Genomic DNA, 16,195 nt, shown 5'->3' on the forward strand with positions numbered 1-16,195 from the left:
TCTTTGGAGATGAAGCCGACGCTCTCTCCCACGCTACTCGGCCCAGCTGCCAAGCCGCTCACCAGTACCTCGACAGCTGTACAAGGAACCTCACCCGCGCCGCTCGCCACCGGTCCTCGTCCTCGCCCTTCTCCTCATCTCGCTCCCCCCACTTCACCTCGCCCGCTCCCTCTCGATGCCCCGCCGCACGCAAGCACTCGTTGTCCAGCACGTCAGCGCACCAGCAGTACTCGCCGACATAGACCTCGCCGAGCCTCGACCAAACGAGGTCCTTGTGCGCATCACCGCCTGCGGACTGTGCGCTCTCGTCTCCTCCCTCTCGAGTCGTCGCCCTCGCCGCCGACTCGCCGAGCTGACTTTCCGCCTCCCGCGCAGCTGCCACACCGACCACCTCGTCCAGCACGGCGGCATCCCCTCGGCGTTCCCGTCCATTTTTGGCCACGAGGGCGCAGGCGAGGTCGAGGCGGTCGGGAGCGCCGTCAAGCGCGTCCAGAAGGGCGACAGCGTCCTCCTGTCGTACGCGACGTGCGGCGAGTGCCCTTACTGCACCGCCGACCGACCGGCAGGGTGTGCGCGCTTCTTCGAGAAGAACTTTGGGCGGGCGCGAGACGCCGCGGTCGGGGACGAGCCGGTCGCGAGGGCGGTCGAGACGGGCGAGCCGGTCTACGGTGCGTCCACCCTGGCCTCAAACCCTCCTCGACATCTACTGACCCTGTCCGTCGAGCCGTGCAGGGAGCTTCTTCGGCCAGTCGGCCTTTGCGCGACATGCCGTCGTCAGCGAGTCGAGCGTCGTCAAGGTCCCGCAGGGCACCGACCTCGTGCAACTCGCTCCGCTCGGGTGCGGCCTACAGAGCGGGTGAGTGCATCCGGGACCCTCTCCTTGTCCTCCCGGCGAACTCTCGAGCGGACACGGGCTCACCCTCTTGACCGTCCTTGCAGGGCCGGTGTCCTCCTCAACCAGCTCAAGCCGTCGCGAGAAGACTCGGTCATCATCTTTGGTCTGGGTGCCGTCGGCTTCGGCGCGTACGTGCTCTCCCCTCGTCGTCTCGCGATTCGCCAGCCCGGCGAGCCAGCCTGACACCCTCACTCCCTCTGCTGCAGGTTGTGGGCCGCCGCGCACCTCCAGCTCCGAACGATCATCGTCGTCGACCTCGTCTCGACCCGACTCGACCTCGCTCTCGCTCAAGGCGCGACGCACGCCTTCTCGGGCGCGTCGCCAACGCTCCTCGCCGACATCCGGGCCGCGACGAGCGGCATCGGCGCACGGTTCGCCATCGAGGCGACAGGCGTCGAGCGCGTCCTCAAGAGCGCTTGGGACGCCGTGTGCAACTTTGGTCACGTCGTGTCGGTCGGCAACCCGGGTCCGGGCGTCAAGGCGCCGTTCGAGTGCGTCGGGCTCCTTCTCTCTCCCTCTCTCGGTCCTCGGGAGCTAGACGAGGTGGGCCTCTCGAGCATGATTGACCGCCCCTTCCCGTTCACGCAGCATCAACGATCACGTGAACCAGTCCAAGACGTGGTCAGGCCTCGTCGAGGGCGCCTCGAACCCGCCGATCTTCATCCCGCAGCTCATGCAGTGCGTCCTCTCTCTCTCTCTTCCTCTCAGGATTCGTCGAGAGAGCAGACTCTCTCGTACTCACACTCTCATCGCACAGGCTGTACGAGCAGGGCGCCTTCCCCGTCGACACCATCTCGCGTGTGTACCCGGTCGAGCAGTACGAGGAGGCGCTCGCAGCCATGTGCGTCTCTCTTTCTCGCCCTCACTCCTTCATCAATGTCTCGTTGTCGTACTCACACTCTATGCCTCGGCCTGCAGGAAGAGTGGCGAGCTCATCAAGCCCATCATCACGTTCTGAGCGCCGGCCGCTTTGATGCCGAGCGTCGGCTACGACCTTGTCGACCTTTCTCTCTTCCCGTAGACCTCGCTGCAACCTAGAGCGTACAGCTGCCCTTCCTCGATGGGCACAGAGAGGGCGGCCGTCGAGCGAGGACCGAGCGGGCGAGAGACGAGTCGCATTTTTCCGCTTTCCCGCTCGGTCTGTCGGTCGTGCCGTAATCAGACTCAGCTCGCAGTACTTGCAGCCCAGTAGCATAGAGCCCCGAGCGAGTGCAAAAGCGCCTATCGTGGCAGCCGCCGCGAACCGCGGTGAGCGTCCCCACCCGTACGACGCTGCGCCCGCGGTCTACCTCGCGGATGCTCTCTGCTGCGCGCACTCTACTTCGACGACCTACTGCACTCGCCCCAGCACCTCGACTCGCCGCCCTATCCCTCCCTCGACCTCGACCTCTTCATCAGTTGCTCTCAACGAGATCCCTCTCGACCATGCCGACCTCGACCACGATCCAGCTCAACGGCAAGGAGGTCGCTGTGCCGACCGGTATCTTCCTCGACAACGAATGGGTGCGTCCCCTCACTGCCTGTGTGACCAGCGAGCCTCGACCTGATGACCCCCACTTCCTCCTCCCCTCCCCGCACCTCTCCCTCGTCACAGCGCGACGCCGCCGACTCGTCCACGTTCGAGGTCCTCAACCCGGCCAACGGCCAGCCGATCGCCACCGTCGCGCACGCCAAGCAGGCCGACGTCGACGCCGCCGTCGCCTCGTCCCGCAAGGCGTTCAAGTCGACTTGGGGCCTGCACGCCGGCCCCGAGGAGCGCGCGCGCCTGCTCAACAAGCTCGCCGACCTGATGGAGCGCGACATCCAGTTCCTTGCCGAGCTCGAGAGCCTGAACGGCGGCAAGGGCGTCCGCATTGCGCGCGACATGGACCTCGCCGACTCGATCGCGTGCCTCAGGTGCGCCCTCGCCTCGTTCCTCCTCCTTCCCTCTCGCACCAGACGACAGAAGCTGACTGGGTCGAGCGCGCAGGTACTACGCCGGCTGGGCGGGCAAGGTCGCGGGCGAGACGATCGAGACGAGCTCGACCAAGCTGGCCTACACCCTCCTCGAGCCTATCGGCGTTTGCGGCCAGATCATTCCTGTGCGTCCTCGCTCTCTGTTCGCGTGTCCAGGACTACTCCGACCGGGACTGACGCTGGCCTGCCCCACAGTGGAACTACCCGTGCGCCTCCTCGTCCTCCTCGTTCGTCTCGGCGAGCCCGTCTGACGAGTTTCTTTGCCCTGCCCTCTCGCAACAGCGTCATGATGTGGGCCTGGAAAATCGCTCCGGCCCTCGCCGCCGGCTGCACCATCGTCATGAAGCCGTCAGAGCTCACGCCGCTCACGGCGCTCGCCCTGTGCAACCTCATCGCCGAGGCGGGCTACCCGGCCGGCGTCGTCAACGTCGTTCCTGGCCTCGGCACGACGGCGGGAGCGGCTATCGCCGAGCACCTCAAGATCGACAAGGTGGCGTTCACGGGCTCGGTCGCGACGGGCAGGAGGATCATGGAGGCCGCGGCCAAGTCCAACCTCAAGAAGGTGCGCCCTCGCTCTCTCCCTTTCCTCCACCCACTCAGACAGGGGTCACTAACTCGTTGCGCCGACAGGTCACGCTCGAGCTCGGCGGCAAGTCGCCCTCGCTCGTCTTCCCGTCGGCCGACCTCGAGGAGGCGGCAAACTGGAGCGCGCTCGGCATCTTCTACAACTCGGGCCAGGACTGCACGGCCGGTTCGAGGATTCTCGTGCACGAGGTGAGCAGCCGCCTTCCTCTTCTCGCTCTCCCTCGTCGCCGCCATCGTCGAGCCGGACTGAACCGCTCGGACCCCTCTCGCAGGACGTGCACGACGCTTTCGTCGAGAAGTTCGCCGAGAAAGCACGAGCATGCGCCATTGGCAACGTGCGTCCCACTCTCTCGGCCTCTCTGTCGACCGCCCCTGACGCCTCGAGCCCGTCGTCGCACAGCCTCTCGACGAGTCGACCTCGTTCGGCCCGCTCATCAGCGGCCCGCAGCGCGACAAGGTCCTTGGCTACATCGCCGCCGGCACCGAGCAGGGCGCGACGATCGTCACGGGCGGCAAGAAGTGGCAGGAGGACAACGGCGGGTTCTACATCGAGCCCACGATCCTGACCGGGTGCAAGCCGGGCATGAAGGTCGTCGACGAGGAGGTGCGCCCGCTCTTTCTCTCTCTCCCTCTCTCTTCCATTCACCTCTCGACGTCGGACATTGACAACGACGAGCATCCTGCAGATCTTTGGCCCCGTGTGCTCCATCATCAAGTTCTCGTCCGAGGAGGAGGCGATCGAGATGGCCAACGACTCGATCTATGGCCTCGCTGCCGGGTGCTTTACCTGTGCGTGACTCTCTCTCCTCGTCACGGCGTCGCACGAGATACTGACCCGCTTCGCGCCCGCAGCCGACGCCAAGCAGGCGATGCGCGTCTCGAGGGGTCTGAGCGCGGGAACCGGTGCGCCCTCTCTCTCTCCTCTCGATCTCTCTTTCCTCGCGCCCTCGCCCTAAGCCTGACGTCTCTCTCCTTCCTCTCGCAGTGTGGGTCAACAACTACGGCCTCCTGTCGAACGCCGTCCCGTTCGGCGGCATGCGCCAGTCTGGCATCGGGCGCGAGCTCGGCCGGCAGGGCGTGTACGAGTACTGCTCGAGCAAGAGCGTGCTGCACAACATTGGCGAGGAGCTCAGTTGGCCGATCTAGAGCGCCGTCGGGCTTGGGAGGACGCGAGGAGGAGGCTGCGCCGCAGGAACGGCGTGGCGGGAGGAGCTCTCGAGGTAGGAAGGTCGGCAGTGCAACTCGGTCTATCGTTTCACGTCCCTCCTCCTCGCGCTACGAGTGTCTATGAGCACAGGAGAGCGCCTCGAGAGTCGCCCTAACGCGTTTACCGGCGGCGAGGCCCGTTGAGAAGCGTCCCGATCGAGCCGTACGGGCTGTCGCCAGGCAACGGCGGTAGAGCTTTGTCGCGGTGGCGCCGAGGTTTCTCGACGTTCACCTCTCTGGCTTGCCCTCGGAAGACCGGCTGCGCGAGGAGGGGCAAAAGCGTGAGTGCCGAGACACGCTGAGGGCGACGAAGGAGAGGAAGGACGGGCGAAACGCACCTTGTCAAGTGCTCGAACGCTCCCGACATGGGCATCACCCTGCGATACTGCCGAGGGCGCGTACGACCGGCCCGACAGGGTCGACCAGCGGTGGCCCTCTGCGCGCGGATCGCGGGTCCGTGCGGTCGTCTCGAGGCCCTGGCTCCGCTGCGAGGGGGGCGTGTACTCGGTGTCGAGGAACGGGTACGTTTGGCCCCGCTGCGAATGCTGGGACGCCGGGCGGAAGAGGACCGACGCGCGCAGTGGGGACAGCGGCGAGCCGGGAGGACCGAGATGCGGCGCCTCGCTCGGAACGACGGTGCCCTCGCCGCTCGACTCGCTCTGCGAGCCTGCAGTCGTCGTGCTCGACTTGCGACTGTCGTTGTCGTTTAGTCGGCGTGCGGCGTCGAGCTGTAACGGAGCCGGTCAGTCTCGGCTCGCCGTTCGAGAGAAGGCGAAGCAGAGACGTACCGAGTTGGCTTTGCTCGTTGGGCGACGGGCTTGAGGGTGATGAGCTGGGTCGACCTCGGCAGGCCCGCACTGTGAAAGAGACGAAAGAGTGAGCCCCTGTCGCAGGAAACATGCGAGGGCGAGCGGACGACGCACGAGGACAAAGCGCTCGAAGGCGCGGCCGTGCTCGCGCAGTCGCTTGCGGAAGGGCATCGTCGTGTGGCGCAGCGAATGCGGGTTGGCGAGATCTCAAGGAGCAGGCGCGAGACAAAGCACAAGCAGGTGGAGCGGCGCTGAGGACGCACCAAGGAGCGAGCGAGAACGGACCTCGGAAAGTCCGAGACGGACGCCAACGAGAGGACCGGGTCTCTGGGCTGCAGACCGACGCCGACAGCAGCTGAGCGAGACAGCGATCGAGCCGAACGAGAGGAGGACGGCCGAGAGGGAAGGCGAGAGGTTACAGCTCGACGAGGGTACAAAACGAGGAGGGGGAGGGTAACGACAACACTACGATGATCAGGCGAGGCGAGTAAAGGTTCTAGTCACGGTACGACAGGGGAGGAGAAGCGAGAGGGGGAGAGAAAAAGAGAGAGAGAGGGACGCCCCGGCCGCCGGTCACAGCACCTTCATCCTCTCGGCGAGTCCGAGCACCGCCTTGCCCGCCCACCCGCCTCGCGTCGCTCCGCTGCTCGGCGACGGCGGCGGGACCTGCATCGTCGCGTCGTGCGACGGCGTGACCTGGTCAGGCCCGGTCGCGCTGCGCTGCCGCACCATGCGCGGGCGGACGCCGCTGTGCGCCTGCGACGCCGGGTCGAACGGCGACAGGAGCGCGTCCGAGGGCGTCATGGGGAAGGCGTCGGACGACGGCGACGTCGAGGCGGCCAAGTGCGGCGAGGCGCTTGGCGACAGGCTCGACAGGTAGGCCGACTGGAGCGAGGGCGACGAGACAAAGTTGCGGTGCAGGGCGCGCGACGGGCCCAAGACGGGCGACGGGATGCGCGTCGTCGACACGCTGTCGTAGTAGCGGAAGTCGCCCTCGGTCGTCTCGTAGCTCGGAAGGTGCGACGGGCTGTCGCTCGACGGGAAGTTGCTGTCCTGGTACGGGCGCACGCCGATGGGCGAGGAAGCTCGCGGTGTGTGCGACTCATTGCGCGTGCGCTCAGACGTGCCGTACTGGGCAGGCGCATCGGCTGCACCCGCTTTGGCGAAAGCTGTGCGGCGAGAAGAGACGATCAGGGTCGAATTTGCCTGGTCGGCAAAAGGGAAAGTGAGGCGTACCGATGATGCCCTTGACCGTCGCCTCCCTGCATGACGTCAGGCTCGTGGTCAGTACAACGACGAGCTGGCTTGACGGCTGGGAAGGGCAGGAGGGCAGGACGCACCAGCCGATCGAGAGCGCCTCTCCCGCACCCCTCATGACGCCGACCTCGCGCTCAATCTCGACGAGGCCCTCGAGGAACATGCCGAGAGCGACGGCGACGCGTTGATGAATCGAGAAGCGCTCGTCGAGGTACAGGAGGAAGGCAAACAGGGTTCGGAGGAAGGCGAGGATGAGGCCGGGGAGCTGTGGAACCGGGCGGCGAGGTCAGCGCGGCTCGGGGGATGGACGTGTCCGGGCGAGTGAGGGGACGCACAGGGGACGCCTTGACTGCCTGCGCTGCCCCGACCGCTCCTGCGACGACCCGCTCTCTCCACTCGACCGCCGACGAGCTGGGCGCCGCCCGACCCCGGTCCTCGCGGTACGCCGGCCCGCTCAACAAGTGCTGCCGCTGCTGCTGAGCCCCCTCCATGGCCGCCAGGATCCAGCGCGGCACCTCGACGGCGACGGGCTCGCCGCAGGCCGTGCAGTTGGTCGAAAGGTGGAGGTCCAGGGCGGCGGCGGGTGGATGAGGCGCCTGGGGGTGGCGAGGCCTGCGGTCGAGCTCGAGTTGCTGCTGGTGGTCGTGCTGGTGCTGCTGGTGCTGCCCGGAGGCGCGGCGGGCGGTCGTCGAGGCGGAAGGAGGAGGCGGCCCAGGGTTATCGCGGGCGAAGAAGCTCGAGCCGGAGCTGCGCGAAGGAGTGGTGCGGGTGGACGAGGTGGGCGATAGGAAGAAGGCGAGTGCTGGCAGCATGGCGAGCGGCGACAGGGGCGAGCCCATGGTGGGCGAGGGTGTTGGAGGGAGCGGGCGGACGGCGATGAGGTCGGCGAGGGCGAACAGCGGTCGGTGAGCTCGCTCGAGGCGCTCGGGTGGTGCGCGCAGGGACAGTGCTGCCTGCAGGGCGAGGGGTGGTGCGGCACACAAGCGAGGACCAGCTCGACAGCCCAACAAGCTCACCTCGTCGTTTCACGCGCATTCCCTCGTCGCCTTTCCTGGAACGTGCGTGCTCGCTGATCTTTCGCAAGGTCGCCGACACTCTGTCGTCTCTGAGAAGGGCTCTCGCACGCTCTCGTACGCCTCGGACCGAGAAAGAAGACGACGGCAGAGGAAATGCGAGTTGCGAGCTCGGAGAGAGCGGTCTAGGCAGAGGGACGAGTGGGAAACTGACGACGACAGGTTCTATCTACAGTGTCAGGATTAAGGTAGAGACAAGAGGTGCGGGAGGTGCGACGAGATAGAAGAGGAAGGGCGGGAGGGAGGATCGAGCGGCTCACGACGCGCAGAACTGGGAGCGCTCGCGCAGGCGGTGCCCGAACTTGAACAGGCAGAAGAGCGGGATGATGAAGAGGATGTTGAGGCCCGCCAGGAGCGAACAGGCCGGGCCGACGCCGAGGTTGTGGAAGAAGAACGAGCCGAACAGGCTGCGGGCGGCGAGGTTGACAAGGTCAGGGCGGTCGCTCAAGACGGACTCGACGGTCGGCGAGTCGTCGTCGGGATGGGCGTCGACGAAGGGAAAGGGTGAGGGGAGAGAGAGAGAGAGAGAGAGAGAGAGGGAGGCGGAGGAGAAAGGACGAGGGGACGTACGGGAAGCCTGCGGCCATGCTCGAGCGGAAGAGGTCGTTCGAGGCCAAGACGGACGCCGCCTTGTCCTGGTAGATGAGCTGCAGGTACAGGAGGATGCACTGGAAGGCGCAGTAGATGCCGCTGCGACGAGGAAGGGAGAGAGAGGGTCAGTGCGAGACCGCACGAGGAGAGAGAGGACGTCGTCGACGCACGGGAAGTAGAGGGCAGCGCCGATCGTCGGCCCGATCCAGTGCACGTCGCTGTACTGACCGGTCCAGCCAAAGATGAAGAGGGCGACCGGGACAAAGGGAACGGCGAACAGGGCGAGGCGAAGGCGCTCCTCGGGCGCGAGGTTCCAGTTGTTCTTGTCGTACTTGGGCAAGAGGTAGAGCTTGTGGTACAGGATGTACACCGTGACCGTGATGGCGCCCGTGACGAGGAAGCCGAGGAAGGGCAGGGTTGAGACGCCGAGGTTGAACCCCCTCTTCTCGGCAAAGACGATGGGGAACGCCTGCAGGAACGAGGAGAGAGTCAGTGACGGCTACAGCCGATGCAGTAGCGGCTCACGCACCTCGAACCACAAGTAGAAGACGGCTGCGCGGGCGGGAGGCATTTAGGAAGGTCAGTTACGAGGCTCGAGGGTGGCGGACCGCGACGCTCGGGCGCGAGGCATGACGAGGCTCGAACGCCGAGAGAAAAGGGACGCACAGTACAGGAGGCCGATGTAGAGGTTGCAGAAGAAGACGATGGGCTCGGCGGAGAGGCGGAAGGCCATCTTGATCTGGGTGACGCCCATCTTGAGGATCGACTCGCCCTTGGGGTTCTCGACCTCGAAGCGGGTCTTGATGAGGTCGTTGCCCGTGAGCTTGCGCAGGCGCTCGGCGCGGCGAAGGAGGAGGGTCGGGGCGTAGGTCTCGGGGAGGAAGAAGGTCTGTGCGTGGTCGAGCAGGGTCAGGATCGGGCCGGCTCCCGCAAAGAAAAGGGTGGACGCACAAAGACGATCAGGCCAAAGCCCGACATCCATAACAACTCGTATATCGGCCACCTCCACCCCTTGTTCATGGCGGCGAAGCTTGCGACGACGGGTCCTGCGGGTCGTTCGAGGTCAGCTCTCGGCTCGTGACGGCGCCGAGAATGTCAAGGTCGAGGGTGGCCCGTGGGAGAGTCTCGGGAAGGGAGAGGAGGAGGAGAATGAGGAGGAAAGGGGAGGGACGAACCGAGAATTGGGCCGCAAACGGCGCCGACGCTCCACACGCCCATCGCGTACGGCACGTTCCTCGGCGTGAACAGGTCGGCCATCGACGCACCGCCCGTCGCGAGGATAGGCGAGCCGACGAAGCCCGTGATGAACCGGAAGATTAGGAGGCACGTCAAGTTGGTCGGTTTTAAAATGGGGGCCTGGAAGAGCGTGAAAAAGAAGATGGCGAGCCAGTACACGACGTTGCGGCCGAGGTGGGGCGTCTCCTGAAGGGGCGACAGGAACACTGTGGGAGTAGAGGAGGTCAGGGCGTGTCGAGGAAACCGTCACCTCCCTTCTCCTCGCCGTCCTCCTCCTCCTTCTCGTGCTCCTCGATGTACATGAGCGAGATGGATACTCACTCGGCCCGATCCCGTAGCCAAGAATGAATAGCGATAGACCGAGGATCGTGACGGTCTGAGAGACGCCGTACTCGAGCATGAGGCCCTGCTCTGAGGGCGTGTAGATCTGCGCGACGACGAGGAGGATGTCAGCGTCCCGAAGCAGGACAGGAGACAGAGCGAGAGGGTGCGAGGGTGACCGAGAGAGGCGGGGTGGAAGTAGGAAGGATGAGGCGAGGAAGAGGGCCGAAAAGGACGGGGCTCGAGCGGGAGGGAGGACTCACGGCGCTGCCGATGTACACGACGGTCGTCATGAGGGCGACCTCGCCGGCGACAAAGTTGCGCTTGCGGTTCGACCACGAGCTGCGTTGGAGCGAGTCGAGGTCAGTGTCGGCGAGAATCGAGAGAGAAAGGGAAGGGGAGGAGGGACGCACTGCGGGTTGAGCTGGTCGCCCTCCTCAAAGTCGACGAGGTACTGGTACTTGAGGCCCTCCTTGCGAGCCTTCTCGGGGTCGGCGGTGCCCGGGTGCTGCTCCTTCTCCTTCTTGCGCCGCTCCTCCTCGTCGCCGTTCCCCTCGCCCTCGAGGTCGCGCTCGCCGCCTGCGCGCTTCTTCTTCTTCTCCTGCGCGCCGTCCTCGCGATCCCGCTTCTCCTGGTCCGTGTCAAAGTTGCGCTTGATCGGCGAGTTCGAGTTGACGAGCGTCTGGGCGTCGACCGACTTGCGGCCGGCGGTCGGGGTGGTGCGCTCGTCGGCCGACAGCGTCTGCTGCGAGTCGCGCGACGGGCTGTGGTCGCCTCGGCGGAGGTATTTGGCGGGAACGACGTAGTCGGGCATCTCCTCGGGGTACTTGAAGAGCCGTCCGCCGGAAAGGTAGTGGACGACCTGGCCGAACGGCGCGTCGCGCATCATCGAGGGCGCCATGCTGCGTCGAGTGCTGGGCGGTCGAGTCGGGTCGAGGACGAGGACGAGGATGTGCAGAGAGATGCAGAAGCAGAGCAGATGAGCCCGACGCGAGGAGGAGGGAGCTCCGGCCCATCCTGGGCCGCGAAGCTGAGCGGCCAGCAAGCGGGTGCGACGTAATCCGACTCCGCAAGCGAGTCTTGTCCAGCCGCCGGGATCGCGCTCGCGTGCATCGAACGGCGCGCGAGCGCTCACGACGACGACGACGAGGCCGAACTCTCGAATGAGTGGAGGCCGAAGGGGCGAACGACGCAACGCTGAGCCGCGATTGACCTGCTGGCTCGGAACCGCCGGCTCGATCGCTCCGACGGGTGCCAATCCCCTGCCCTCGGCGCCCCCTGTCGGCCCGCGAGGCGGACCCGCTCGAGAACGACGAGGAGCTGATGAAGCTGGACGTGGTCGACCGGCTGCTCGGCGACGGCGGCGGACGAGAGGACAGCGTAGTGCTCTGGCGGCCCAGCACAAGCCTGTCGAGCCTGTCGACCTGCACACAGCTGGCTGCAGAGCTGAGGGAGCGGTGCAGGGCGACCGCTGCCGATCGACCAGCTCGTCTCGAGCTCCTCCTCCTGCTTCCTCCCCTCTCGCTCGATTCGCTCCTGAGCAGCTCCATCACCACGTCACACTGCTGCTCTCGCCGCTAGATCCCGCCCCGAGCAACCCACGACTCGCGCCGTCTTCCTCGCCGTCCCCACCTCGTCACCTCCCCACCTCGCGGCGATGAGCGCTGTCACGACCCGCAACGCAGAGGACCCGGGCCCTTTCCTCACCCAGGCCGTCCTGGCCCCCGCCGGTCCGACCTTGTACGTCTCTGGGCAGTGCGGCGTCGACCCGGCGACGGGCAAGTGCGTCGAGGGTACTTGCGCCGACCGGGCGGTGCAGGTGCTCAAGAACCTCGAGCAGGTGCTCAAGGCGGCCGACATGGAGCTTGGCGACAGTACGTCCCTCGAGTGTCTCTGTCATGGATTCACAGAGAGGGCGCTGACCCTCGTCGACCCCCTTCCCCTCCTCTTTCCTCCCCCTTCCCTCGCTCGGTTCGCCCCCTCGCAGTCGTCATGGCGCAGATCTACCTCACCAACCACGCAGAAGACATGGAGCCAGTCAACGAGGTGTACATGAAGGCGTTCGAGGGCTGCTCGCCCATGCCGGCCCGAATCTGTATCGGCGGTGCGTCTCGCTTGTCCTCTCTTCCCTCAGCTCCTCTCGATCTCTCGATCTGACTTGTCTCGCGTGCACGCAGTCGCTGCACTGCCGATGGGCACCGACGTCGAGATTGCCTGTGTGCGTCTCCCTGTGTCCCTCGAAGAGACGAGACCTGACCTCTCTCGACCCACAGACCGCCGTCAAGAGGTCCTCATCGTAGACCTTGTCTCTGTAACCGAAAAGCTCTCGATCTCTCTTGAGCCTGGGACGAGAGAGAAAGCGAGAGAGAAAGCGTCGGTTTGCACAATCCGGCGCGTCGTACTCAACGCCGGCTTCGACTCGACCCTCGCGCACCCTCACTGGCCCGTGAGCTTGTTCTTGATGGCCTCGGCCGAGAGCGCAAGGTTGTCCTTCATGGCGGCCGCGTCGGCGTCAACCTCGATCCAGCCGGCCGCCTCGAGCGTGAGGCCCTCGTCCTGTCGCCGTCGAGAGAAAGTCGTGAGCGCCCGGACTCGCCCAGGGACGCCTAGAAGAGGGGAGGGAAAAGACAGCCGCACGCACCTGCATGAACTTGGCGACGCTGAACTTCATGCGGTCCTTGAGGTCGGCCTTGCCCGTCGTCGGAAAGTCGGCGCTCGAAGGGCCCGAGTACGGCGAGGGCTCGCGCGCGGCGAGGAACACGTAGCGGTGCTTTCTGGCGAGGGTGGACGCGGTCAGACGAAGGAGGGCAAGGTCGAGAGGGCGGGCGAGGTCGAGGCGAGAGGAGGGACGGCGAGAGAGGTGGGCGAGATGGGAGGGGGTTCGAGCGGAAGGTTAGCGTCTCTCCTCGTCGCCCTCGTCTCTCCGGCGCCGCGAAAGTGAGCAAGGGGGACGCACCCAGTCCCATAAGCAGGCGACGGCGGCACGTAGTCGTTGCGGGCGCCGGCCTGCGAGCTGATGACGGTCCTCCCGCTCGTGCCGTCAAACTTGACGCCCGTCTCGTACCAGTGACGGACCTGGCCCGAGAGCTGTGTACGCGATGAAGCGACGTCAGATCGTCGTCCTCGAGACGTCAAGGATCGCGCAGGAGAACGAGAGGCTCAAGCGCGACGGTGCGGGGGAGGAGGAAGAGAGGGACGGACCGTATCGTTGCGCTTGAGCAAGTCCGGGTCGACCATGAAGAGCGAGTACGTCGCGTCCTTGTCCTGCGAGTCGTCTCGTGTCAGTACGTCGCCGTGCGAGAGAGAGAGAGAGAGCGCGAGAGGGAGGACGACGCACCGCCTCCTTGAACTCGACCTCGGGCTGAGCGAGCGTCGTCGGGCGCGGGATCGCCTCGCCCTTGCACACGGCGTGCTCCGGGTAGTGCACGAGGAGCGGGCCCTTGAGCGAGGTCGCCTGGCTGGCGGGGACGACGTCGTCGAAGATCGAGGCGGTGCGGAGCGCGGCAGTGAGCTCGAGGGCGGACGGGTGCGACATGGCGAGAGCGGGTCGGGTCGGTGAGTGGGTCGAACGGTGCGAGTGGGTGGAGCGAGAACGACGAGCGGCGAGCGCAGAAGCAGCGGAGCGAGGCGAGAGCGAGTCGCGTTGACCTCACCACCGAGCCTCCGCCTCTCCCGGCCGAACAACTGCGCACGTGCCGCGAATAGCGAGGCTTCTTTTGCACAACAGCGAGGGACGAGGGGGTGACAACAAGGTGGTAGAGATGCGACGAATAGAGGGAGCGATGGAGGATAGCGATGGAGGATGAGGAGAGGTGGGAGGCGAGGGGCGAGGTCAGAGCGGCGTGGGGTCGCACACGAGCTCGAGGGGAACGTCTCGAATCGCGCCCTCGTCGTCGTCGAACGTGAGGCGGTAGATGCGCTGCACCTCCTTCTTCTGCGCGTCGTCGAGGGCGAGTCAGGTTCAGGTTAAGGCGGCGGGAAGGGGAGAGAAAGACGGAGAGACGCACCTTGCCCTGCCCGGTCGCGACGGCCAACGGGCCCGCCGCAATGACGGCGCGGTAGAAGCTCGTCGTCTCGGGGTAGCACGCGAGGACGTAGGTGCCCGGCGAGAAGTCGTAGTCCGGGTACGAGCGCTCGTCGCCCTTTTCCGGGAGCGGGATGATCGACTTGAGCGTCGTGTTCCACTTGCTGCGGGCGCGGTCGGCTTGAACGTCAGGAGGCGGTACAGGAAGAGGAGAAGAGAGAACGGGGACGCACCCGCCTTCGGGCGTCGGGTTGGCCGGGTCGTAGTCGACGTCCTCGACCGTGTACCTGCAGGACGATCGAGCTCGTCAGTCAGGCTCGCGACTCGGTCGAGGGGGGCAGAGACAAGGGGGCGCACCGGTTCTTGTCGCCTCCCAGGCACATGACGATGCGCCCGAGGATGTAATTGTCGGCCGCGCCGGGTGGACCTCCGAGCGGCGAGCCGGCACCAGGCGGCGCGCCGGGCACCTTTTTCGACTCCTTGACGGCGATGGGCCGGCCCGGGCGAAGCGGCAGCTGTGCGGCGAGGGCGTCTCGACGCGCTTTGAGCGACGGCGGGCCCGAGGCCTTCTTGTTGCCGCCGCCGCCGTGCGAGGACGAGGTCGCGGAGGAGGGTGGTGCGGGCGCGATTGGCGTCGGGTGCTGGTGCGTGCTGCCGTTGAAGGACGTAGATGATGTCGCAGGTAGCAGCGGCGGCGGCTTGGCGGCGTGCGACCCGGAGCGGGGCAGAGGCGGAGCGTGGAGAGGCGGCGAGCCGGCGAACGAGGGCAAGGGCGAGGGGGCGGCACTCGAGGCGGGCGAGCCCGCGCGCGACGACGTGTCGACCTTGGCCCGCTTCCTGTGCTGCGCCTTCTTGCCTGCGAGAGCGGGGCGACGAGCGCGGGTCAGGATCCGGCACATGAGGAGAAGGAGGAGAGGAACGCACCGGACCCAGCGTCTGCAGCAGGCGCGACAGCCTGTGCGGCGTCGATCGCATCCAGGAGGTCCATCGCGACGTCGAGCTGGCTGCGCACGCACACGAGGAGAGTCAGGACGCGCGCCCTCGCTTCATCTCCCCGGGAGGTTCGCGAGAGCTCACAGGAACTCTGCCTCGGTCTGCTCGTCGATGCGGTCGTACACCGACTCGAGTCGGTCGCGCACGTCCTCGGCTTGGCCGGCCTCGAGCTCTTGCTGGAGCGTGTTGGCGTCGCGCAGCGTCTGGCTGATGGCGGCCGAGTGGGCGAGGTACGACTGGAGGTGCGCGCGCAGCTGCGCGGTCAGAGCGGCTGCGTCCGACGACGGGGCCATCGTGGAGCTGGGAACGCGTCGCTGAGCGAGTGAAGCGAGTGGTTGTCCGGCGAGGAGGACGAGCCGGGGCGGTGCCGCAGCTCGTCGCGAGGAAAGCCGGCTCGGACGGCAACAGCTCTCGACTGCAGCGACAGGGACTCTCTGCACACACACAGAGTCACGGAAGAACGCATTCGGGTTGCCAGTGGGGAGCCCGCCTCCCCCCTCGTCTTTTCCTCCCTCGCCGCTACTCACACACACCGAGCTCTATCGACGCACGACCTGCCCCTGCTTAGATGCCCTCTGCGAGACGAGTGAGACGAGAGGGTCAGTACAGGACCGAGAGCGAGAGAGAGAGAGAGCGAGAGCGGGTGCGCACCCTCGAGCTGCTGGTTGAGGCGGGCGACGCGCGACGCAACCGAGAGGTCGATCGTCTTGTCGCCAAAGTCGACGACGAGGCCACCGAGGACGGCCTCGTTGACGCGGTTCTCGATGACGAGGTTCTTGCCGGCCTGGGCGACCTGGGAGCCCTTGAGCGAGTCCTCGATGCGCTTCTGGAGGTCCTTGTCGAGCGGGACGGCCGACGTGACGACGACCTTGACCTCGCCGCGGTGGGCGCTCATGATCTCGAGGAAGCCGTCGACGACGCGGTCCGTGTCGTACAGGCGGCCGTTCTCGGCGAGGACGGCAAACAGGTTGCGGGTGAGGTCGGACGCGCCCTTGGGGGCGGCCGCCTTGAGGAGGGCGTCGATGCCGGACGAGCGGTCATCCTTAGACAGGATCGGGTTGGCGAGGAACTCGTGGATCTTGGCGTCGGTGCCGACGGTCGCCTTGACGCCCTTGAGGTCGGCCTCGACGGCCGAAAGGGCGCTGTGGGCGGCGGATGCGGGTCAGCGCCAGCGGGGTGTGAGGGGAGCGAAAAGGGATGCTGCGACTCACTTGCCCTTGGCGGCGGCGGTGTAGAGCGCACCGGCGTA

At 66.3% G+C, this 16,195-nt stretch overlaps 8 protein-coding genes across 8 annotated transcripts; 3 read left to right on the forward strand and 5 right to left on the reverse strand.

The window, feature by feature from the left end:
* Positions 1-175: 175 nt before the first annotated feature.
* On the forward strand, positions 176-1,853 carry RHOBADRAFT_41827 (uncharacterized protein; the record flags this gene model as incomplete). Its single annotated transcript, XM_018413956.1, has 8 exons — positions 176-297; positions 376-668; positions 733-856; positions 940-1,023; positions 1,102-1,386; positions 1,484-1,573; positions 1,653-1,736; positions 1,814-1,853. The coding sequence occupies 8 exons, from the start codon at positions 176-178 to the stop codon at positions 1,851-1,853; spliced, it is 1,122 nt and encodes a 373-aa protein (XP_018273879.1).
* Positions 1,854-2,320: 467 nt separating this feature from the next.
* On the forward strand, positions 2,321-4,582 carry RHOBADRAFT_41828 (uncharacterized protein; the record flags this gene model as incomplete). Its single annotated transcript, XM_018413957.1, has 11 exons — positions 2,321-2,398; positions 2,490-2,791; positions 2,865-2,976; positions 3,047-3,057; positions 3,134-3,413; positions 3,482-3,625; positions 3,709-3,771; positions 3,837-4,040; positions 4,123-4,225; positions 4,289-4,339; positions 4,422-4,582. 11 exons carry the CDS (start codon positions 2,321-2,323, stop codon positions 4,580-4,582), a joined length of 1,509 nt encoding a protein of 502 aa, XP_018273880.1.
* A 181-nt stretch (positions 4,583-4,763) lies between these two features.
* Positions 4,764-5,622, reverse strand: RHOBADRAFT_41829 (uncharacterized protein; the record flags this gene model as incomplete). Its single annotated transcript, XM_018413958.1, has 4 exons — positions 4,764-4,901; positions 4,981-5,370; positions 5,431-5,499; positions 5,566-5,622. 4 exons carry the CDS (start codon positions 5,620-5,622, stop codon positions 4,764-4,766), a joined length of 654 nt encoding a protein of 217 aa, XP_018273881.1.
* Positions 5,623-6,024: 402 nt separating this feature from the next.
* On the reverse strand, positions 6,025-7,547 carry RHOBADRAFT_51635 (uncharacterized protein; the record flags this gene model as incomplete). The annotated part of the gene is made up of 4 exons (XM_018415939.1): positions 6,025-6,620; positions 6,688-6,713; positions 6,792-6,973; positions 7,044-7,547. 4 exons carry the CDS (start codon positions 7,545-7,547, stop codon positions 6,025-6,027), a joined length of 1,308 nt encoding a protein of 435 aa, XP_018273882.1.
* A 490-nt stretch (positions 7,548-8,037) lies between these two features.
* RHOBADRAFT_11779 (uncharacterized protein) lies at positions 8,038-10,818 on the reverse strand (the record flags this gene model as incomplete). The annotated part of the gene is made up of 10 exons (XM_018412063.1): positions 8,038-8,188; positions 8,352-8,471; positions 8,543-8,841; positions 8,902-8,924; positions 9,039-9,261; positions 9,324-9,418; positions 9,548-9,814; positions 9,930-10,035; positions 10,193-10,271; positions 10,343-10,818. The coding sequence occupies 10 exons, from the start codon at positions 10,816-10,818 to the stop codon at positions 8,038-8,040; spliced, it is 1,839 nt and encodes a 612-aa protein (XP_018273883.1).
* A 768-nt stretch (positions 10,819-11,586) lies between these two features.
* Positions 11,587-12,229, forward strand: RHOBADRAFT_41832 (uncharacterized protein; the record flags this gene model as incomplete). Its single annotated transcript, XM_018413959.1, has 4 exons — positions 11,587-11,803; positions 11,917-12,033; positions 12,107-12,147; positions 12,203-12,229. The coding sequence occupies 4 exons, from the start codon at positions 11,587-11,589 to the stop codon at positions 12,227-12,229; spliced, it is 402 nt and encodes a 133-aa protein (XP_018273884.1).
* A 55-nt stretch (positions 12,230-12,284) lies between these two features.
* Positions 12,285-13,509, reverse strand: RHOBADRAFT_66053 (uncharacterized protein). Its single transcript, XM_018418855.1, has 5 exons — positions 13,267-13,509; positions 13,131-13,193; positions 12,886-13,016; positions 12,571-12,703; positions 12,285-12,485 (listed from the first exon to the last, which is right to left on the reverse strand). The coding sequence occupies exons 1-5, from the start codon at positions 13,462-13,464 to the stop codon at positions 12,366-12,368; spliced, it is 645 nt and encodes a 214-aa protein (XP_018273885.1). The 5' UTR covers positions 13,465-13,509; the 3' UTR covers positions 12,285-12,365.
* Positions 13,510-13,761: 252 nt separating this feature from the next.
* RHOBADRAFT_41834 (uncharacterized protein) lies at positions 13,762-15,239 on the reverse strand (the record flags this gene model as incomplete). Its single annotated transcript, XM_018413960.1, has 6 exons — positions 13,762-13,863; positions 13,937-14,117; positions 14,187-14,240; positions 14,311-14,809; positions 14,878-14,957; positions 15,031-15,239. 6 exons carry the CDS (start codon positions 15,237-15,239, stop codon positions 13,762-13,764), a joined length of 1,125 nt encoding a protein of 374 aa, XP_018273886.1.
* Positions 15,240-16,195: the final 956 nt, after the last annotated feature.

The sequence above is a fragment of the Rhodotorula graminis genome (assembly GCF_001329695.1).
Source record: "Rhodotorula graminis WP1 unplaced genomic scaffold RHOBAscaffold_2, whole genome shotgun sequence".
In the NCBI taxonomy this organism is placed as follows: Eukaryota; Fungi; Basidiomycota; class Microbotryomycetes; order Sporidiobolales; family Sporidiobolaceae; genus Rhodotorula; species Rhodotorula graminis.